Source organism: Phalacrocorax aristotelis, chromosome 7, assembly GCF_949628215.1.
Source record: "Phalacrocorax aristotelis chromosome 7, bGulAri2.1, whole genome shotgun sequence".
Classification (NCBI taxonomy): domain Eukaryota; kingdom Metazoa; phylum Chordata; class Aves; order Suliformes; family Phalacrocoracidae; genus Phalacrocorax; species Phalacrocorax aristotelis.
Genome location: NC_134282.1, coordinates 15,807,323 through 15,831,561, shown reverse-complemented (window position 1 = coordinate 15,831,561; position 24,239 = coordinate 15,807,323). Strand labels below are relative to the sequence as shown.

Below are 24,239 nucleotides of genomic sequence, written 5' to 3'. Positions count from 1 at the left end.
TTCCCTGCATTCAGAGAACACTCTCACCCCCTCCTGCCCTGCTCTCTGAAGGAAGTTACTTTGAATAATAAGATTCCTTTTTAACAACATTCTTTCAGAAATCCCAAATGCCAGAGACTGCACATCAGCATGTACAATCTTAGCCATTCACATGCACACATCAGTGATTTCCCCATCTCAGATATATCAATGCTGTTTACACATTAATGCCTACATATATTTCTGCCCTTTAAAAAACTGTAGCATAGTGTGACTGCAGTGACAGCCCAATGTAACTGCAGAGGTTCTGTTCCAGAGATACTACTGCCAAGGGGTGAGCTTGCATGTAAACAAGAGGCTTGTAGAGCCCATGGGCATGGTTTCTAGTCAGTGTCTGCTTGAGAAGTCCCTTAGGTTTTGTAAAGCAGGTAATGGAAGGGCTTTTTGGTGTGTTTTGTGACCCATGTTTCAGGTTTATTATTAGCAAAGGACAGAAACCTCCCCTTGCATTACTAATCTTCAGCAAAATGTCATGCATGGCCACTACCACTAAAAACACTAATACCAAATTTATTGCTGGAGTCTGGCAAAATGCCACGCCAGCGGTAACTCCATTTCTACCACTCCTGTCCAGACATTTGCCTGGAGCTGGTTTCTGCTGCCCCAGGGGAGGCAGTGCAGTTGTGCCAGTGTACGTTAGGTGTTGCTGTACGCTTCTGTGGGAGAACTTATCTTGGGCCGCACATCTCTGGGATACAGGGCTCTACCCACCCTGGGGACAGTGATGCACACACATCAATATGATGGATGCAAAATGTCCGTTTATTTAACTGCATCACACGCTTATATAGCTCTTGCGCTTCCTGTTCCTGCCACTCCTATGGGGAGGAGTCTATCTTTCCGTCACATCCCGTGATCTTCCGGTCGCCGATCCCTGTCTATTTCCCTACAGTTAGGCAACAGAGATCCTCCAGTGATGTTGGTTCTTCTGAACATATGGCCTCAGCCAGTGTTTTGCAAAGGACAAGAAAATCAGGGAAAGATCTTAGAAACTAATCATGGAAATCTATCAAAAAATGTGAGATACTGCTGAGGAGCTCATGGGGCACTTTGAGCACCTATTTTGCAGCCAGGTCCTCTGATTTCTGTATCTGATCAATGCAGAAGCCTGAAAACTTAGTGGCAGATAATCTTTGAAGACTGGAGGTTTCTCCTTTATAAACAGTTACCACAAATAATGCAACGTTTGGAGAAGTGCCTGTGCTTTATTCATTTATTTATTTATCTATTTTAAATCAGATTTCACTAGACTCTGCCCCACATATTTAGTTTCACGTGTTCTGATCTCCATGCTGATAGCTCATCATGGGGCTGTAGAAGCTGTCCCAGTTGGAGACAGTGGGAACAGTGGGAGTGGAAGGCAATGAGTGTTAGCCAGACTGCCACAGAAGGCAATCTGGGATGATGAGATAAGTAAATTAGCTGGATTCTTCTGTAATATGATCAGTGGCAAAACAGAACTGAAAAATGCACTGCTATGGTAGTAACAGTAGTAACTTGGTTGTGATAACTGCATGTGAATGTCTCAAAACTAGTTTCCCACCCTGTTTGCTGTACCAGAAAAATAGTATTTTAGCTGTGACGTATATTCCTCCTAGATTTCTCAAGTTTTCTCCACAGCTACAAGCACTTGTGATACTTGTCCTTAATCATATCTTCCCCTGCAGAGGAATGCCATGTGGCAAGAAGCACCAGATGATTTGGCTGGTCCTAGAGCAGGGCAGCACAGAATAGGCAGTCCTGAGTCTCTTCAAAGACTCCTGCCAACCACAGTGGGATCTGCCCCTGCTTGCATCAAGGCTACCAAGATGATCAGGGGACTGGAGCATCTGCCTTATGAGGAAAGGCTGAGAGACCTGGGTTTGTTCAGCCTGGGCAAGAGAAGACTATGGGGGATTTCATAAATACCTATAAATACCTAAAGGGTGGGTGTCAGGATGATGGGACTAGGCTCTTTTCATTAGTGCCCAATGACAGGCCAAGGGGCAATGGGCACAAGTTGGAACACAGGAAGTTCCATCTCAATATAAGAAAAAGCTCCTTTCCTGCGCGGGTGCCAGAGCAGTGGAAGAGTGGAAGAGGCTGCCCAGGTAGGCTGTGGAGTCCCTTCCCTGGAGACATTCAAAACCTACCTGGATGCATTCCTGTGCCCCCTGCTCTGGGTGTGCCTGTTCAAGCAGCGGGGTTGGACAAGATGATCTCTGGAGGTCCCTTCCAACCGCTATCATTCTGTGATTCTGGAACAAATGTATTTTGAGTCTTTAGTTTCTACTGTTGGGGGCTACCTCACCAGTGTTCAAAGCTCAAGGTGGCTTCTAATTAAACAGCCAGATCACTATCCATGGAGGTCAACAATGAGTCTCCTGCAGAGTTTGCTGTGGTCACAACCTGCACCAGGACTCATGTGAAGGAGTTCGTGCTGACTCCTCTCTGGGTGCCATTTACACCAGTGGCTTTGGGAGGCATTAGTGCTCTCCCCTGAATGGCAAAACTATGTTCCTCGTCCTGAATGTGGCAGTTCCTCCTTTAGCAACACGAGAAGGACAAGCAGAGTCTGTTCCAGTTTTTCAAGCAGATGCCAAGTAAGAGATGTAATGTCATTTACTTCTCTAGAAAATTCCAACATGAGGAAGAAAAATGAACATAAGCCCTTCTGGGATGAGCAGACTTATTTCCCAGATCAGTGACTAGAGTCATTAGGCATTTGTACCTCAAATTCCTGTAGGATTTTGCTGGGAAGAAATAAATGTATACTGCATGATGTTATGCCTTGTGACAGGAGATTCTGTGTAGAAACTGTTGGGAACAGACAGGCACCAATCTACTGTAGGCCTGGTATGAATTTCCCTATTCCTTGTGCTATGCTGGAATAAATCACCTCACTGTGATTTGTTAGAGCTGGGGAATAAGACCACTTCCCTTCACTTTCCCTCAGAAATTCCCTTCAGAATTTCCCATTAATAAGGTTCTTCTTTTCCTCTGAAAAAAATGTGACCAGCTCTTTGCTTACCCTTAAGAAAGGGAAGCCAGTCATTGCCAAAGTACAAAATACTGGACTATGCTTGTGGACTTTTGATGAAAAAAAAAAAAGGAATATTTTTCACCAGAAGATAAGAACTTCCATACACTGAAGATACTTGTGGGAGCTTGTACCTTCCTCCTGCCAAGGAACAAGCACTCCCCCGTTGCTTCTCCCTCCCCCCTCCCAATTACTTCCAATGGCAAAAATTAGTAACAAAGAACCATGGCATTCTCTTAGCAGCCCAGCTGGTGCCCAAGTCAGAGGAGACAGACTTGGTCAAGTGAGGTTTCTCTGATGAAAGAGTGATTCCTTGCCTTCTTTGTTTCCTAACAGAGACAGTCTCAGAGACTGTATCTCAATGGTTGCCTCTTTGCTAGATTGTAGAGTGACAGGGTTTGGTCACTTTGGGGCTCCCTCCAGGTCTGTGTTCCTGTTTCTGTTGTTGAGAAATAATGACATTTGGGAAACTAAGCCCAGACTTCTCGAATTGTAGCAGTGGGTGTCTAAAACCTACTCCTGAATTCTTGACAGCATTCTGCAAATACTCTACATTGCATGAACTACACGGTTCTCTCTTGACTGAGACACCATTCAATCTGCTCTGCTATGTCTGACTTGTACTCGCATTTTCTGTGCTCTGTTTGTTTCTTGTGAATGCACCAGAGTGGTTGGTGTGCATCCCAGGGTGGTGTACCTTGGAGCCTGTGGTTTAGAAAAAGACAGTAAAATACCTTTTGATCACTGGGCTGAGCTCAGGTGTGTTTTACTTTAATAACAGGTCTTTAATTTTTTGTGCATTTTCATTTTTCATTATTTAAAACGAAATTTAGCTGTGGTTGAATAGACTAACTTTACAGCTGGTAGAAATGTCACTTTCCCTTATTGCAGGTACAAAGATGAAGCTATATAGTAGCTTAGTAATAACTCTGTGCTTCTAGATAAATACAGTTGTGATTTACATGTTTGTAAAGCTTGAAAGTTCTCAACATAACGAACTAACTGTGGGGTGTTAGAGATAAAGGCAGGTGAAGGAGGGCAAGAAGCAGAAAGCCTGCTCCACTGAGTCTGTTCACCCTGTCTCCAGCCATTGGTCTGACCCTGCCATTTCTGGAGAGGTCCCAAATGATCGCAAGCCACATTAAAGATGAGTCCCTTTTGCAACTTAAATGCTGAGCTGTGGCAGGAAGTAGCAATGGTAACACCTCAGACAAAGCAGGTGTTATTTCACTATGGTACTAAGAACTGATCAGACAAGTAAAATAATTAATCTGGAAATGTGTGGAGGAACTAAGAACTGAGCAGACTAGTAGGATCACAAATCTGGTAATGTGTGAAGGCAAAAGTAATCCCTACATATAAGGTCTTAGCCTGAATGGAAACATGCAGCTCTCTGGGCAGACACCAGCCTGGAAACCTACCTAACAAATACTAATGACACCACTGCCAGCAAGGGCACTGGCCGATAAGAGAGCTAGTGGCTGATACCAGTAGTAACATCCAGAGACACAGCAAAGGTTTCTGTCCGGAGAAGGAAAAAATTGTTGCCTTTTACATCCTATGGACCAGAAAAATGGAGATATGTTAAAATCCAGAAATATTGTTTGTGGTTTTACTGTTGTTGCTGCTGTTCTGGGAGTGGCCTTTCAGAGGATATGAACTCCGGGGTTGGCTATTTCTTGTGGCAGTCCCATAGCCCCTGCCGATTGCCATCCGGCTGGTCCCAGCCCAGTTAGCAGGCATTACACACCACCACTTCCTGGTAAAACTGAGCAAGATCAATGATTTGATTGCTACTGGAAGTCCTGGGAGAAAGACTTCACCAGTCCTTCTTAAATTAAGAGCACAGATAGTGAAGGCAAACAAGTCTGCACTAGGACCTTAAAAACAATGGGGCTAAATGAGCTCCAGTGGAAAGGAAATATCTTTTATTTACCTAAAATTACAATCAGAGGGAGAAATGGCAACAGGCTTTCAGGCTTAAAAAGTGTGCTTTGCTGCAGTCTGAGGTGAATAGAAATGATAGCTATGTCTGCCTGGTAGATGGTCTCCCACAAATGGTCCCTGAGCATTCATGCATGTTTGAGCTGTTGGCAAATGTGCTGGCCTGGTACAGACTGGCAACAGTTTGGACTCTTTTCTTTCACCATCCCTCCATCAGCATTTTCAAGAGAGATTTCCATTGGGCCAGTCTGGGCATGTGGGGAGACCACCACCTCGTTGGAAGTGGGCTGAGTTCATTGATCCCTTTCACATCATTGTTTACTATGAGACTTCACCTACTGATGCAGAGGAGGTCGCAGCTTCAGGGCATCCCTATTTCTCTGCTGTCAGTGAATGAATCCCTCTGGCCTTTTACCCTCCACAGTGATAGAGAGGAAGCTATCAACCACCATAGATCTGTACTGCAGCATCAGCAGGCCCAGCTGAGGTTGGGATAGTCACATGCCACATTTAAATAGTGGTTTGCTTTTGCTATCTCATTATTATACAAGTCATTAATTGGGAAGGCTGTACAACAGAGGTTATCTGAAAGAGCTGACATCTCCCACTAGAAATCCAAGATAGATAAGATTTCCTGCCTATACATGTGCATCCTCTGCCAAGGGGTTGTACGGCCAGCACTTTCTTATGATTACAAATTTCTCTGAGAGAAAAATATATTCTAAAAAGCAGCCCTTCATCCTTCAACTACTGCTACAAGGAAGCCTTAGAATAAGAGTTCCTGCAGTATAATACTTTTGAAATGTATGTGCCAGGAGTGATAAAAACCTCTTTTATACTTGGAAAACAAATCTGCTTCAGTTGGGTGCACTCAGACATTCCTTCTGATTTGTTTAGCATGCATCTTCTGTCCAGTCTGTCTGAACTGAGACCAACTTAATGAAGCCCAAAGATGTAAGGCTTTCAGATCTTTTTGTTATGTTGTGGTTGAAGCAAAAGCAAAACTGCTGTGGGGTGGTGAGCATCAGACAACAGAAATAACATCAATATGTGCCTTGATTTGTTATGTAAGAGCCATATGGCAAAGTTTGTGGTTTCTGAATAGATAGCAAAATTCTCTCAGAAGTTGCCATACAGGAAATCGATGAGGAATCTTTACAGAAAAGGGGTAGGTGGCCAAGAGCTTCCCCACCACACATGCTGCTGTCAGAATGGAAATACACCCATACCAGAGCTGCAGCTTACTGACCCACAGTAGCAACCAGTTCCTGTCTGCCTCATCTGGTATCGCTTCCTCTAGGAAAGAGCTGCTCTTTCTGCTGTGCAATTCCTGCTCTTTGGTTTGGGTCACCTCCAAGTCACCTCTTCCTGGAGGTGGAAGCTGGCAGCATCCTTGGCTGCAAGCACTGGGTACCTTCTTCATATTTAGGCAATGAGTTTTGTCATCTCCTCCTTCCCTGTTGGGATCATTTCTTGACAGGCAGTGAAACTTTGTTGAGTCATCCTGTGGGTTGAACATTTTCATGTTCATGGAACAAGATAAATTATATATTTACATTTATTTGGCTGCAAATATAAGCTCTTCATACCTAATGACCTGTGTTCTTCCTCACCTTCAGACAGAAGCCTCACCCAAAATATAATTCATGCTCATTGTCCTGCCATTCTACTCAGCCTTGTTGGACTGAGGGTAGATTTGATGGTCAAAGGCGGAGCTCTCAGTAATTCTTTTGGTTCTCCAATGGGTGGGTCTAGTGGAGACACCCTGCTTATCTCTGCTGTGATGACACACTGGCAGAGAGGGGCTCTGTAAGGCAGAATGGATCACCTGCTAAAGGTTTCTTAGGTCAAAGTCAGTGAGTAAACCACTAGCAAACTGGAAAACAGTGCATTTTACTGAGTCATGACAGGCTGCAGCAAAATTGCATTCATTAGACAAGGATTTATTGCCACGCACAGACTGTGTGTCTCTACTAACAATAGGCCTCACATCAGAAAAGGTGTAGTGCAAAAGTACTTTGACAGATGGGCAGTGCCTGAAAGACCTTGCAGTCCTAACAGATGAAGATGAGAGAATGAAAGGATTTTTGTCTCTGCTGTAGACAGACAATGGAGTAGGTATACCTCCAAACTGTACACTGCTGCTGAGGGCCCTGAACCAGCTGATAATGGTTGGTGTAGCTAAAAATCACCATTTGGACATGCAAGGGTAGCACCCTACAATACTGCCTTGAGCCAGCACACCTCTCATCCTGACTTACCAGATCTGTGCTCTGTGAGTATGGCTAGATTGCTTCCAGACACAGATTGGTGATTACTCAGCCAGTCTGGCTCTCCACCCGCCAGTTTCTTTGATTTTCTTCGCACCAGAGTTAGCGTGGCCAAATCAACATCTGGATATACACTAGAACATCCACCCATCACTATGTGAATAGTCTGTAAGAACCAGGATCTACCCCTGGGACTTTTGTCCAGTATCTAACTGAATGTAAACTTTCAAGTTGGCCTCCAGTAAAGGAGCATATATTTCAAAATTGAAGAGTTGGCAGAGGGGAATACCTAGTTGCAAACATTTCGCCAGCGTGTTTTAGTCTGAGGGATATTCAAGTTTCCTACTGGGAATAGCTGGACAATAAAACTGTGATGCGTCTTTAGCAATCACTGCAATATTATTAGACAAATAGATTTCATTGTTCAGCATCATCCATCAACACAGAAGCCACTCAAAGAATCCTGATATAAAGAGATGAAGAAACAACCTTGGGCAAAAAGTTAATTTTCCTTGAAGTTTAAAACCCTTTCAGAAATTTGTGGGAATTTCCTACATGATCTTTTATAAATTCCTTTTACTTTCCTAAAGACTCTTTTATACACCATCTTTCAACCATGTGTACCTCAGAGTATGTCTCTTCCATATTGAGACTAGTTTTTACCCACAGGTTTTTGGAAGGGCTGATGATTTGGGATACTCCCATGCTACGGACCCTACCTTGACATACCTGGAAATGTTGAAAAATATTTAAGCTGCATCATCCATCACTTTCAAATTTGAATGACTACAGGACTCCTGTTCAGCCCCTACTCTGCTCCATTAACCTGAGGACCAGACAGCTCCTAAGGCTTCATTTACACTATGCTCTCAGTCATGCAATATCAAAGGGCACCATTTATGACAGTCGTGCCACTGTGGAAGATTCCTTCCATCTTTGTACTTTTTATAGCTGCAATATGAGGCAATTAAAGAACATCACTCAGCACATGTCTACACAATGCAGTGCAATGCCGAGATTTTCTGTCCACCACTAATTCATCGCATAGGCTAGGTTGCCCTGACTTACATGAGTCATTACAAAAAGTAAGATTATGAACATCTTCCAGAGCTGAGACTTCTCTTACAATAGTTTGGATCTTTCAGTGCCTTCAAAGTATCAGAGTTTATGTTAGCTAACAAGGAAGAGTTAAAATGTTTTTATGCATGGAGAAACATTTAGACTCATAGAATCATTTAGGTTGGAGAAGACCTCTAGGATCATCAAGTCCAACTATATAACCTAGCACTGCCAAGCCCACCACTAAACCATGTCCCTAAGCATCACATCTACATGTCTTTTAAATACCTCCAGGGATGGTGACTCAACCACTTCTCTGGGCCGCCTGTTCCAAAGCTTAATAACCCTTTCGGTAAAGAAATTTTTTCCTAATATCCAATCTAAACCTGCTCTGGCGCAGCTTGAGGCCATCTCCTCTTGTCCTGTCACTTGTTACTTGGGAGAAGAGACCAACACCCACCGCACTAGAACCTCTTTCAGGTAGTTGTAAACAGCAATAAGGTCTCCCCTCAAGCCTTCTCTTCTGCAGACTAAAAAACCCCAGATTCCTCAGCTGCTCCTCATCAGACTTGTGCTCTAGACCCTTCACCAGCTTCGTTGCCCTTCTCTGGACGTGCTCCAGAAACTCAATATTCTTCTTGTAGTGAGGGGCCCAAAACTGAACACAATATTCAAGGTGTGGCCTCACCAGTGCCGAGTACAGGGGCACCATCACTGCCCTGCTCCTGCTGGCCACACTATTCCTGATACAAGTCAGGACGCCATTGGCCTTCTGGCCCACCTGGGCACACTGCCAGCTCACGTTCAGCCACTGTCAACCAGCACCCCCAGGTCCTTTCCCGCCGGGCACTTTCCAGCCACTCCTCCCCAAGCCTGTAGCGTTGCCTGGGGTTGTTGTGACCCAAGTGCAGGACCCGGCACTTGGCCTTGTTAAACCTCATACAATTGGCCTTGGCCCATCGATCCAGCCTGTCCAGATCCTTCTGCAGAGCCTTCCTACCCTTGAGCAGATCAACACTCCTGCACAACTTGGTGTCGTCTGCAAACTTACTGAGGGTGCACTCGATCCCCTCATCCAGATCATTGATAAAACAGAACTGGCCCCAGAACTGAGCCCTGGGGAACCCTGCTCATGTCCGGCTGCCAACTGGATTTAGCTCCATTCACCACAACTGTCTGGGCCTGGCCATCCAGCCAGTTTTTTACCCGATGAGGAGTATAAATGTCTGAGCCATGAGCAGTTAGTTTATGCAGGAAAATGCTGTGGGAAACAGTGTCAAACACTTTACGATAGTCTAGGTAGACAACATCCACAGCCTTCTCCTCATCTACTAAGTGGGTAACCTTGTCATAGAAGGAGATCAGGTTAGTCAAGCAGGACCTGCCTTTCATGAAGCCATGCTGGCTGGGCCTGATCCCCTGGTTTTCCTGTATGTGCTGCGTGATGCCACTCAAAACATTCTGATCCATAACCTTCCCCAGCACCGAGGTCAGACTGACCCTGGATCCTCCTTCTGGCTGTTCTTGTAGATGGGCATCACATTTGCTAACCTCCAGCCAACTGGGACCTCCCTGGTTATCGAGAACTTCTGATAAAGGATTGAAGGTGACTTGGTGAGCACTTCTGCCAGATCCCTTAGTACCCTTGGGTGGATCCCATCCAGCCCTATAGACTTGTGTGCGTCTAGGTGGTGTAGCAGGTTACTAACCGTTTCCCCCTGGATTATGGGGGCTGCATTCTGCTCACTATCGCTGTTCTCTAGCACAGGGGGATGTGTACCTGGAGAACAACAGGTCTTAGTATTAAAGACTGAGGCAAAGAAGGCATTAAGTACCTCAGCTTTTTCCTCACTATGTTTCCCCCCGCATCCAATAAAGGATGGAGAATCAATCTCCTTAGCACTCCTTTTGTTGCTAATGTATTTATAGGAACATTTTAAAATTGTCTTTTATGGCAGTAGCCAGATTAAGTTCTAGCTGGGCTCTGGCCCTTCTAATTTTCTCCCTGCATAACCTCATGACATGTCTGTAGTCCTCAAAAAAGGTGCCTTTTTGTAGATCCTAGTCAAAGGCTGCCTAAAAGACCAACAGATACCTGGGAGAAATTGAAAGCCTTCCATTTTAAAGTGTCAGGTAATGAGGACACTTCACTTCTGCCCAGCTTAAAACTACCCTGAAGAAGCTTGGTTTTCAGAAGCCATCAGGAGCTCAGCACTTGAACGTCTTGAAATGGAAGCAGTCAGAATAACTACTTACTTTTGAGAATTTGAGCAATTAAAAGTAGAACTCTGCTGCTGTCTTCAGTTATGAATGATATAGTCAAACTGAACAGTTTGGGGCAACATTTTCCATAAGGTATGAGCCACAGTTTTGGTTTTCCTAGTGTACTTGTCGTGGTTTAACCCCAGCCAGCAACTAAGCATCACACAGCTGCTTGCTCACTCCCCCCACGGTAGGAGGGGGGAGAGAGTTGGAAGGGTAAAAGTGAGAAAACTTGTGGGTTGAGATAAGAACAGTCTAATAATTGAAATAAAACAAAATACAATAAAATAATAATAATAATAACAATAATATAAAAATAAATTGTATTTAAAAGGAAGACAACAAAAGAGAGGGAGAGGAACAAAACACAGGAAAAAACAAGTGATGCCGTTGCATATCACCTGCAGACCAACACGCCCAGTAGGTCCCTAAGCAGCAATCGCTGCCCCTAGTCAACTACCCCCAGCTGATATACTGAGCATAGGAGAGTGACAGTGTCAAGTTCAGATCTGGACATAGAGCCACATGAAAGACATATTGGAACAGAGACCAGTGTGGCAGTAGGAAAAGAAACGAAGTTGCAAGCAGCAGGAGTTGGAAATATCATTGTGAAGAAACTACAAAGGCAGAACCAGGTGAGGTAGGCAGATCCTGGGGCGAAAGCAAGAAAAATACCCATGGTGATAGAAGCCCAAGAAGTGAGGACCAGATCTGGGAGAGGAGTCTGGAACTGGCAATATGACAGGAATGAGCAGCCTGGGGCAGAGCGAAGGGCGGGCAGGATGGCTCAGGCACATAGAAGAAAGTTCTGTGCTCTGCTCCTAGAAAGCAGTGGCGAAAGCAATGGCAGGGAGAACAGACCATCTGCAAGTACTGAAATGGCCAAAGTGTGAAAAACTAACAAAAGTCACTGGTAATGCCATGAGGCAGCAGAGCTAGAGAGCCCCACCTCAATGGCAACTTTAAATTATCATTACAACCTTGAGGAAGTACTTCTCTTTTTAGCATGCTCTAAGAAGAGAGGAAATTATGACACACAAGAAAATTATTTCACCACATGCAGAACTGTGTTAAAAAAAACACACAAAACAAAACCAAATAAACTTCACAGCTTTATACAATTTATAGAGTCCAAGACTCAGTAATTCCATAGTGACGGAATTTAAAACTACTTTTTCTACTTCCTTCACTTTGGCCTTATTCTCTGTAGGCATTATGCCATTTAAGTGTATCTTCACATATTATTTATCCTACAATATACTGTCTTTCAATATTCTAAGCTGCTTCTACCTGTTCTTTTCCATTATCAATTCAGTATTTTCAGCAAGTTTCTTGAACCTTTGACTCCGGACTAAAATAACATACTCAAAATAAGCAAAAATGCTTGGCTGATTATAGCTCCCATAGCTGACTTAGCATTCCCCCCAAATCAGATCAGCCCTTCTGTTTACGATATTGGATTCTGCTGATTGTATACTGAGAACACCTAATCTTTTGGAAAACTTCTTTTTCCCTGTCATGTTCCTTTAAGTATAGCCTCTGTTTTGGTAACAGAAGTACAACTGTATATTTGCCTTAAGTGAATGACTGTGCATATTACAAGCACTATAGATCCCTGTATCACTGTTCTATAGGTTTCCTTTTCTAATATATCCATAAATCTGTTACTGCACACCTCATCAGTCATGATTTTATGGTCTCTTCCACATCATTGCTCAGAATATTAAACAGCATATGCCCAAGAACTGAGCTTAAGCTACACACCTAGACTGTGTAGGCAAGCACACCCAGACTGTGATAATCCCTTGTTTATAATTACCTTCTGGGGGTTTTAGCAGATAATAGAGCTGGAAAAGGAACCCCTCAAAAATTAAAACTTATTCACACAAAAACATTTTGCATAGCACATAGAGTGAAGCTTCGCCAGAGGATTGCATTAGCTCCAAACTCTACAGGCTGCTGGGCAGGGACCATGTAAAAGTATCTATACTTGCAATGTTTATTCAGGTATCATAGCGTGTGAATGATCACACAAAGAAACATTAGATGTCAGACATACAGAAGCAGAGTGCGTCTTTGGCAATATCCTTAGACATGTCTTCTACAGCCTAAGGCATCAGAAAGTCTTTAGTTAAAGGATGGCAGCACAGTCCAACAGTGGCCATCATCTGCAGTACTAAGACTATCCAGGCTTTAGTGCAGACTGGCCCTAATGGATGCCCCCTCCCCATGGTCTTGCCCTTGTTTCATTTTAGGCAGACTCCTCCTGGTGGTCTCCAGAGAAAGCAGAGGTAACAAAAATGGGCAGGAATGGCATCAGACAAGTAGACTAGAGAAATAATTGTCTTTCCTACATTACTGTCCGCTGTTATGATCCAGGGCATTTGTGGATTTTGTTTCAGTCTATTAAAAAGAGAAAGTTATTTGTGAAATTCAGCCCTCAAGTTTGGAGGGAAATGAAGAAAGGACAGCGCCTAAAGATATGCGGGCATGTGGAAACAAAAATGTTTGTCAAGCATTAAGGAGGTTTATCCTCAGTTTCATAGCATCCCAGGGCTGGAGTCTGCCAAGAAATCTCCAAAGAACTGGAGGCCTTGGCTAGGCTCACTAAGATCAATAGGGCAGCACAGGCCCACTGAAAGGTGTTCTTAAATGTCTCATTGAACTGGCTCTGAAAGGCAAAAGATTGGACATGATCTTATCCAGTCTCAGGAGATTAATCAAAAGGCAAACGTCATGAGAGACGGCTGTTTGACTTAACCTTTGAAAACTACCCATGCTTTTCAGGCCTACCCAAACCTAATGCTGACATTAAAATCGAGACCAATAACTGAAACAGTAATTCTTTTCTCATTATACTCATTATATCTGCAGATACCAAAGCAGTTGACAACATTGCACAAAGATGAAGCAGCTTGCAATGAAGAGCTAATTCAGCGGGTCCACAAGCAGGAGCAGATACTGGACTTCAACCAGCTATGCGCTGGGCTGTACTGTCATGGTGCATATCAAAGCTCACTCTTTTAAACATCAGGTGTGGTGAAGGTGGAGTTTGGACTCAAGGAAGAAATCCCCACCATGGTGCTTGCTCAGCAGCTGAATTCACCACATATCAAAATCAGACTAGACACCGGAAACAAAATTAAAGAGCAATTCCAGCACAAATGAAAAATTGTTGCGGCATTACTGCGTGATCCCCTGATTATGTAAGCTCAGCAGTGAACTGCATAATGGATAAAACAATCTCAGTGTGGACAATCTCCTCCTGTGATGAGACAGGCAGTCTGAGACACTGGGGTCCTGCCTGCCATGGCTTCCATCCACGTACCAGTCAGTCTTTTCCCCTTCCCTGTCAGCAGGGGCACCACACCACCAGCCCCCTGCCCACCTGCAGCACAGGCCACTCAGGCGCCAGCTCCTGAGCCAGCTGGAATGGCGTCTGACCAGCCCAGGGCAGTTCCTGACCAGGCAGGCTGAGGTGGGAGCCTACATGTGGGAGTCAGGATGAGGCCCAGCAAGGGGAACCAGGGTCAGCCTGGGATCACTGGGGCTATGGGGGCAAGTCAGTACATCAGCCCTCAGGGCACACAGCCAGGCAGGGCAAGGCTGTGCCAAGAGCAGAGCCTGGCCCTGGGCTGGGCTGAACTGGGATTGCCGGGCCCATGGGCAGGTTTTGTGGGTGGAGGCCCCAGGTCAGGGCAGGTAAGGGATTTTAGTACACTCAGTGCCCTGAGGTTTTGCTCAACACAGATTGTCTTGCTTGTTCAGGTTTGAAGTACCAATAATTAACCCCCTACTTACCACCAGCTTCTATTACCCATATCTCTGGCATGTGTCTCAGCCTGCTGACAGGAGCAGGGGAGCATCCTTGACAAGGCCAGCTGTCCCAGTGGTTTACCGTGGCATACTCTCAGAATTGATTTACCATCATCTCACCAAAAGCACATTTGTATTTACAAAAGCCAGGGGAAGCTTGGCAGTGTCTCAGCTACTTGCCTTCCAGGGAGAAGCCTTACCCTTCACTGCACTTTCCAGTGCACAGTTTTTTCTTTCCTAGATGTCTGACACAAGGTGGCTTGACCACTTTCATGTCTTAAGGTTGCTAATCTGCTTGCGTACCTATAGCATCCGTCAGTGCCAATGTTCAATGTTTCATTTTGGTGAAACTTTGGTGTTTCACAAATCAGGTGAGTACTCTATTCCCTGACCTAACCAGGTAATTTCACTCACATTTTCCTTTTTTGGACTTGCTTATTATCTGTGAAAAATTAAATACCCCCTGGGCCAGAAAGATAGCCTAACTCACATGGGATGTGGGAGTCCAAGGTACAAGAGCTCAGTCTAACGAACAGATGCTTCAGGTAAAGGAAAGGCTGGGTTTCCTTTCACTCTGTAATCTCTGGCAAGTCCTGTCTTCTCATTCTTTTCCACCCTGGGAAATGTAAACAAACCAGCAGCTCTGAAACCTGAGCCTGGGGAAGAATTTTCAGAAATAAGGGGCAAACACATGTGGCTTCACTGAGTGAATGCAACTAGAGTAGTTTACTGTACCTGGTCCTCTGAGCATGGCAGTCTGGAAATCTGTTCCTAGCTGTCTCCATGCAAAGAGAACCTAGAGCAATGCTTTACAGCCTGTGGTTGCTTAGAAGATTTTTCTAAGTATATTAACATATTATTTTCTTCATTTTATTCCTCTTCTGGATTTCTATGTTAATGAAAGGCAACAGAAGAACTGTGGGATAAAATGAGAGTTATTTTCCATAGTAAAATCTTAACTGATTAGTATACCTAATTTTATTTAAGGTTTTTCTTTTCTATAAAGCTTTTCTCACAGATTATCCTCTGCTATACTCCTTGTAAAGCAGGCCTAGAATAAAGAGAATTTGCCAGGACTTGGGGTTGTCACACACTCCATCTCTAAAAGGCTTATTCAAAATTACAGGGAAGATTTACAGGTTTGCCTCTCTTGGAAGCCCTCTACCTAAAACATTAACAGTGTGAAGGGCATTGCCTCTGTTTTTGTTTCCCAGCTTTACTTAGATATTTCTCTGTCATTGTTAATTCTCCCATTTTGATCCTAATCTTAAGAAATTGTTTTCATAAACCTAAATCGGAGGAGTTAACTGGGTATTTTTGACTCACAGATGGTGTTTTGCTTAAAAACAAACCAGAGAGAAAAGAATTCTACTTGTTTGAAAACATGAAGACATATCCTGATGGTGACCTGGAGGCTCAGAGCTTTCAGAGCACTGAGGAAAAAGCAGAGATGTGGCCTTTGTGATTTTTAAGCCATCACAAGAATTTTCTACACTTACAGTTTTAAGTCCTGCTCATGGCACAAGATGCACTATGTACTATCCAGGTAAATCATATATTCTCTCTTGTCTGGTTTGGCTATCAAAGAAGGGTCGGTCTGCTCTGTACTTGTTATTCCCAGTTAGAGCACATTTACAGGCACTTCTGCATGCATTCTTGAATGCAGGTGCGAAGAAAAGCTCATTCCATGATGGGTATATGTTACTAATTATATTTAAAAGTCTTCACAATGGAGGTGGTCAAACACAGGAGTCAGAGTGGGACCCAGGCAGGTCATGGTATTTCCATCATGATTGGACAAGGCCCAGACCAACTTAGTATAATTTTGAAGTTACTTAGGCTTTAAGCAGGGTACAAACCAGGTGACTTTCAGAGTTCCCTTCCTCCTTTAATTATTGTATGATTCTGCAATCTGTATGCATTCCCATGGGCCTGTCCAGCTAGGGATTGTTGGTGAGTATAATTCCAGATGAATCAAAACGTTGCCATAGTTTTACAATTACACATATGGGCATACTATCCTGAAATAAGGGTAGACTATTCTGATATTATTGATATGCTTTGGAAACTGTAGTATTATTGTTCAATTTCCCTAGGCACAAGAAAAGAGGGAGGAAGGAAGATTGTATGTGGCAGATATATCTGTTCTCAATCACTGCAGGGGTCTAGTGAAAGTGATTTCCAGCTCTGCATTGTTAAGTATGCAAAGGGTGTTTATTTCTGTGGAAGCTTCTAGGTTTCTGGGGTCAGATATGATTTTAGTAAAATGGGAATATATTTTATCTTTCTGAATCATGTTAATAGCCACTCAGTTGCTTACTCTTATATAACACAAATATAACAGTATAACACAAATCAGTGATGCTCAGCAAGAAATTAATGTCTACTAAATCACTGGCTTAGCTGGCAGCAGCTTTGGCACCCCCGTTTCCAAAAACTATTATCTTCCTAGGTTTGGTGTTCCTTTCCCAGGTCACATCCTCCACTAAGGCTCTTTCTTTAAGCAGTGACAGGCTACATTGCCACCTCCTTCTACCTACTAAACTCTAAAGTAATATATCCAGAGGCTTTCCTCTTTGGTCCATATCCACTGCTGTGGGCACTCTTTCTCAACAGATTATACTATATTTAAAGGATGAAAGATCATTTCTTAATTTAGATCATAAAAGCAATTTATATGTTTGTGTTCTTTTTGATAATCAATATTTCACTTTATAGCAGCATGATAGTTGGTATTCTTCATCTTTTCTCTCTATGTGTTTGATTATCCATGATTTTAAGATTCAGCATCAAACAGAGAAGCTTGGAGGTCCAAAATGTGTAAAGTTCCACAAGAACCCAAACCAAAGCATTTTAACCTGATCAAAATACAGTTACGATTTCTAGAATGTCACACTTTGAGTGGACTCAATCTGATAGAAAATGCTATCCAACTCTCTTTGTTTTCTGGAAAAGGAATTCACAATCATACACCAAAAAATAAAATAATGTCCTGTTGTCAGCTGTATTTCTTAAGTTCGTGCAAATTTTTAAGTAAGCAAGCACACCCAGATGTTATCTAGTGTCTCAAATGCTTTGCTGACAAGGAACCCTGCTTACCTCCTGAGACATAACCCTTCTTTTCCTGCATAGCTCAAAACTCAAATACTGTTTTATACAGTTCACTCCAAAGCAAACAGCAGAATGCTGATGACTTACTCTGAACCAGTCAATGACACAAGCGATCTCCATTCAGTTTAGTTCATTTCAGATGTAGATCTTGTAGAACAAAGTACAAATAACAGTGCATTTCACAAGCTTCATACCTTGCTAGGATCTGGAGTGGGTTTAGTTTGTGATCTGGAGACAGACTGAGCAAAAGGTTAACTTTCCTATCTCTCTGTGCTTGTAAAAGCAGCAGGAGCTGCCAGATGGAGTCTTTTTTTGGCTCAACTCGGTCACCTCTCAATGGGTTTTCCTGTAGACTGGGCAGGGAGGTTTCTGTGATCTAGGTAATGGAGAGCAGTACATAGCTCCAGCAGTCATGGGAAGTGTAGGATTTAGATCAGAAAAGGCCATATGAATAGAGGTTGACAAGTTTCTTCATTTTTAAGTAATGTATAACTGTACATGTCTATATATAGTTACATAAAAAAGAAATTTTACTAGGAATTTTTGTGATGCAATTGTAATAAGAAGGTTTAATAACTTAATTGCAGAAGCCATTGGATATGCAGAGGGCTCTCTTGCTGTAAGAAGGGACTACGCCTTAGGACTACTACACTATGAGAGAAAGCGGCCTCATCCAGGAAGTAACAGAAAGGAGAAGTCACCCTTCCTGAAATGACCAGGAAGAGGTAAGAGGTTTGCAGGATTACTCAGAACATGAGGAATTGGGTTGGAAGGCAAAGAACTGCACCAATTCATTTGGGACCTACAGAAAAAAATCAATCAGGCACAAACCAGCTGTTTAAAATCAAGTAAAAGTAAGTGAAAGGCTTGCTAATGTCAGAGTGCTGAGGATGGGAGGGACAATTCAGGCTTCATCAGCATCAGAGGCATGCGCAATGGTGAGCTAAAAATTCAAAGAAACTTCATAGTTCATAAGCCAAGCCTGAGATTTCTAATTTTAGACACAGCTGCGTCTGTAATACCAGCTACGTTACAGAGAATGAGCCAGGAGCCCCTTTCATTTGTACTAGAATGAACTAGGACCAGCACCACCAACTTTTACAGTAGAATATTGGAATCAAAACATTGCAAGAGCAGAATCGGATCTTTGCAGTAGTCTAAATCCTTTATCTCTGTAAGTAGCTTGGTTTTACGAACCCATTGATGGAAATAGAAAGCACCATTGCCTCTGAAAGAAACTACTGTTAGATAATGGTCCTTGCAAACCACAGGTTTGTTGTGTATTATAAATCCAAGCCAAAAAAATGTAAAATACGTCAAGGTGCAGATATTAAATTGCTGTACTTCAGCGAGCCAGAAGCAATTAGATTATCATTGAATAAAAAAACAACCCTACATAAAGAAAGCAGTTAAAGAGATAAATATCAGCAGTTTCCTCCTGCCAGAGATCTGATGCCAAAATACATATTCAGAGTTTTCTTTCATATCTCACCTATTATTACAGACTTGGAAACATTTCTGGGCTTTTATGAACTGATTTACTAATCTCATGACTGCAAGTGTAGCACCCCAAAATTAAGAAGAAAGTAGTTTTACCTCTGATGGTATTTTCTTTACTCAAATATCCATTGGAATGCCAGCAAAAACTCTTTATTGCATCGAAAGGGAGGAACGTTATGTTTTTTGCCTTGGTATGCTGGAAATGAAATATATTGTGAGTGTATTTCAACTCAAAGATAAGAAAGGCTTTAATAGTTACAATTTCAGGAGTACATTGTCCATATAGTAGACATTTGTAAGCACCTAGTAAACTCATGGACGTTACCTTGAAAATGCATTTATTTTATGTCACAGTATAAGAGTACTATTTGCATGCAGGAATTTTGTCCATAGGAAATTAACAACTCAGAATACTGACAAAAAAGCTGCTATCTTTTTATTTCTGTTAGCTCTGCACTGTTCAAAGCATAAGAAAGAGAATGAAATTGTAATCTGGCACCTCCACTCTAATTAGAACATTGCATTCTGTTTTCAAAATTATTACAGCTCTCAGACCAGGAAAAAGCTTGAATTTCAAATCTAAGCTTCAGTTTGGAAAGCCAGCAGTTAGAAAAACAACGTCAGCTTGTGCTCAACATAACAAAATTACACTTTACTAATAAAAAATTCCATTTATTTTCTAGCAACAGAGATTTTTTTTGTGTGTACTTCCTCCTCAGCCTATCAAAGCACGTTACTCAACAGAGCGAGGATGAGATTAGTTGCACTTCTGTATCATCTAAATTTACCTGATAATGGATTTATGGATGCTGATCGTTTGTTTCATAACTCCTTAGTGAAGGTTTACTAGAGCAGTGACTTGGGGGTAGCTCCAACAAGAGTCCAGCATAGACACGTTTCTGAAGGAACCAGAGATCTGGCAGTGCATTCTCATACATAAGGTCAGTAAAGGCAGAGAGGAGCCGGGAGGGCGCTGGCAGTTCCAGAAACAGCGACAGAGATATTACATGCTGCAAGAGCTGACTCAGCCATTTGTTAGGACAGAGGAAGAACGTAATTTTTACCTGAATAGAAATAACAGAGGAATCCTTTTACTCATGCAAATTGTATCAGTTTAACTAAAATTGATGCCAAAACCCAATGCAGTTAACTCTGTGCAAAGCCCAATGAGATACATTCATATTCTCTGAAAATCAGGTAAAGATGTTTAGTTTTTACATGCAAATTTACTGAACTTGATGTTTTCCAAACTAAAAGAATAGTCCCTGGGATATACATGTGCTGCAAGTGCATCCCAACAAGACATAAGCATTTCGTATTAGTCAGTGATCTCTCTGCTTCATGCTAGGCAGCAGTGTAGCAGTCTCCTGTAGTGTCACTATGAGGCTCAACTAGCCCCAAACCTATGGCTTAGGAGAAAGAGGTTTTGTAGGATTTTTCTCATTCTTTAAGCTTGCCAAGCTTCCTAGATTTCTACTGATTACAACACCAGAGAGTGAGCATTAGCAATATGGTGAAGTGCAATTGCTATTCATCAGAGTACACTTGGATTCAAGAAAATGGAGTAGCCGGATTTAGATACTTGAGAACAATTACATATGTTAGAATAACTGTGCAGCAAAAGCTGCACTGGACAACACTCAGTAGAATGGATGAACTGCTGAGTTTGCTTCTTTTACTGTTTGATTTGTCTTGCTTGGACAATTTTTTTTTGGTTGTGTCTTCATTGTACTGTCCCTTTGCAGGGGTATCGGGCTGATTCTGTTTCCTGGGAAACATTACTTCAGCCTGCAAAAATTAGAAGAGTCTCATTAAGACCCCCTTTTGACCACCAGCCAGAAATGAAGTTATATGCAGTGTTACCTCTGTCCTTTTGAGGATGTTGCATGTCACACCGTTCATTGACAAGCCCTACTATTGACATCTGCAGATTTTGTGTGGGAAATCTGTTTGTGCCATCTAAAGGCAGTTAGTTCCCATAAGTAGCCCCCATGTGCCTTGTCAACAGGCAGCAGGGGAGGAGAACTTCTAAAGCTGGCTGCAGGTGGGGCAGAATCTGCTGCCTGGTTTCAAAAGTAAACCCAGCAGTACAGAGCACTTAGGAAGCCAGTCACAGGGATTAGCTGCCAGGTGTGCATCGCTTGCATCCTTGGTTTAAGGCAGAAGTAGAATATAGCTTGTTTGTAAGATTGTCTGCAAATGTCCTCCCTTGGAAAGAATTTTATCTTTGTTGTATTAGAAATTAAGAGCTGCTGTTCTTCTTCTTCCTCAGGTTGCTGTGCAGTCCAGACCAGTATTTTTATACAAATGGAAGTGTCTCCCAGGTGCCTTTCAGAGATACAAAGGATGCAGATGGAGAAGAGAAATAGTAGGCCTGCAAGGTGATCAGTTTGACTGTCAGGAATGCAGAATACTATCACATCCCACTGGAATCAAATGGCAAGTCATTTTCTTGTCATCCTTCCCATTTGTAGAAGAGATTATCAATATTTGTCCCTCCCTGAAAAGCCCTAATCAGTACTCCAGTTCACCTTTCACAGAGTACCTGAGCTGGCATTAAACAGGAGTGACAAAGTGACAGAAAGTGTCACACAGCATGGCTGGAGAGCGTGCCATGTTCTATTGACAGGAGTGTTCATGGCGCTACAGTGCCTCGTATTTGCCGTGCAGGGTTTTGTAGGGGGAATGAGTCTCTTTTGTCTCTAAATTACAGAAATCCTCTTCCCTGTTTACCGATTGGCAAAAATACACACATTCTTCTAGGAAACAATTTTCACTGGAGGAGGATGATTACCAGTCAAGTGAACATTCCCCTTCTGGCCTTGGAGGGGCTTGCGTGGCACATGAGATTGTGCCAGAATGCAGCCCAGGCCCGTTGTCAGCACAGCAGTTAACATCTAACTTGAAATATGTTTGTGCTTAGCTTCCCTTGGTCCTTCCTTATTTCTCTTGTTTCTGTAAGCAGCCTCCTCAGTTACTTGCTAATAACAAGTGAAAATATTTTGTGCTGAGCAGGAGGAAAGGGAGTTGAAGAAATTCCAGACTTAAATTATGAAGCCTTAATTACCTTAATCATTGGAATATAATCACAAAGACAAAGTGGTTGTAACTAAGAGGCCACTTTTCCAGAAGGCCCCGCTCCCAGAGACATCCTGCTTTTAGACAAAAAAAAAGAGCCATGGTCTGGGATTTCCAGGCAATGCAAGGAAACAGTGTACACTTTCTCATACTCCTTTGATTCTCAACACTCATGAAATCCAGGTGAAGTAGGGAATTTGTCTGTCTTTGAGCCATTTCTTTGCAGACCCCAATGCAAGGAAAGCTGCAAAAGAACAAAACAGCAAAGACTCAAGTGGCAGTGGGAATGATCCACCTGCTATTTCTGTGCCAGCAACCAACAGAGACTTCATTGCAGCCCAGAAAATGATCCTTTTATTTTTAAACAGGGGCAATATGGTAGCTATAATATTTCAGCAAGTTGCTGAATTTTGCCCACGACAACATGACTGTCGTGATTAAGTTGAAAGCTTGCTATTTGCTCTGCTGAATGCTAGTTTCAGAAAGGGAGAAAATTCAGGCAATATGAGAAGTCTCACTTAGGCTTGCAGTGAAAGCTGGGCAGGAGTTTTAAAATGACAAAAGTTGTTTTGCTATCAATGTGAGAAGAAGTCCCTTTAAAATTGCAGACTTTTAAAATATACAACAGCAGCACCAAAAATGGCCAAATCCAAATCAATTTATCTAGCAAACAAGTAAGGGAGTCAAAGCAAGTGACACAGAATATGATCTTTCAGTTCATATATGCTGTTCTCGGGTTAGATAACCCAGGGAACATGACTGATAGATGGGTGGGCAGATTTTTATAATCGCCTCCACCCTCTGGTCAATATATTTTCTGTTTTACTGTAGGTAGTCCTCATTTCCTCCTTGCTGAGTACAGCTGGTGGATTACTATGCAAACTGTACCACATAGAAGACATAACTCTGTCTTCTAGCATGGGGACACCCTGGCACTTACAATACACTTTACTTTTATTCTGTATTTCAGTGCTGAACGCCACAGGGTAAGTAGCACAGTACTGAATGTAGCTTAATTCAGGAAGCTTAGCTTTTAATGATAAATATCCTTTCTTCACTTTTTAAATGTGGAATGTTTCTTCACTTTTAAAATGTGGAATGTTGTACAATTGAACCATGTCATTTTCAAAAAGAAGAAATAATTGAATTTTGTTGTTGCCTAATTCTGCACTGGGTCCTGTGTGTGAAAGAAACTTGTAACATGTGGATTTCTAATGACACATCTTAAGAGACCTTGAGAAAAGAGCTGCAGTAGTTATAAAACACTTTTGACTCTGAATATACCTACAGTAACCTTTGCCTTAGAACTTGCCTGATATGTAAATGTTTAAAGATAGCACTGATGAAAGACCAAGTAGCAACATGTCACAGCTTTTTCTGTCTCACAGAAGAAGAAACTCAGGAAGGACAGAGAAGAAAATTTTCTTCCTTTAACTGTCTTCACATATTCTCTTTCCTCCTTAGCCTTAGCTCAGTCTGTTTTCCAGTTGCTTGTTGCATTTCATTGATTGTGTGATATTTGCTCATCTCCCTAGTTTCTCCGAATGTCATTGCTTAATGTAAGCATTGTTTAATCTAAGCAATAATTAATTAATTGCTAATTAATTTGAGAGGCAGTGGGGACATTCACTGCAATACATTCACTTATGGAAGATTCTCTATACTGTGTCAAGTACAATAAGGATAATTAAGGAGGGGCACCACAGAGGTTGGAACTGAACCCTGCCTTCTGAAACTATGGACCACCATCACAGTATGTCAAGAACTACTATTGTAGACCTGCAGTCCTGGAAATCCCTTCCCTATGCAGAACACCCAAAGAGCAGGGCCATTCATGCCCTGGGATTGATGGTGGGATTTTGATCTTGTGTCAAATAATCTCTGTAGTACTTTGTAGCACCACAAGGTCTATGCATTTGTAACTGCTTTTGTTCCGCAGCATTTTCAGGGTAAATTAGAAGAGCTGAACAACATGACAGCTTTGTGTCATTAGAGATTTGCAGGGGTTAAAGGAAATACATAGCCTTCCAACAAATAACAGAGTTAATGGTATAGTAGTTTACTGGCGTTTACACACTTTGCTTTGCAACAGTGGGGATGACAATGCCATCAGCAAGCTAATAGCAAGTTTTTGCTATTAT

The 24,239-nt window shown here is 42.5% G+C and overlaps 1 protein-coding gene and 1 long non-coding RNA gene across 2 annotated transcripts in view; one reads left to right on the top strand and one right to left on the bottom strand.

Annotated features, from left to right (window-relative positions):
- LOC142059820 (uncharacterized) overlaps window positions 1-19,981 on the bottom strand; it is a 34,437-nt gene extending 14,456 nt beyond the window's left edge. Inside the window, exons 1-2 of the long non-coding RNA XR_012661525.1 lie at window positions 19,809-19,981; window positions 19,117-19,216 (exon numbers count right to left, since the gene is read on the bottom strand). This is a non-coding gene — a long non-coding RNA (uncharacterized LOC142059820). The remainder of the gene's footprint in view (window positions 1-19,116; window positions 19,217-19,808) is intronic.
- A 2,960-nt stretch (window positions 19,982-22,941) lies between these two features.
- Window positions 22,942-24,239, top strand: part of LOC142059559 (IgGFc-binding protein-like) — a 68,273-nt gene continuing 66,975 nt past the window's right edge. Inside the window, exon 1 of the mRNA XM_075098366.1 lies at window positions 22,942-23,084. Coding sequence (XP_074954467.1) covers window positions 23,017-23,084 — 68 coding nt within the window. The 5' untranslated portion in view covers window positions 22,942-23,016. The remainder of the gene's footprint in view (window positions 23,085-24,239) is intronic.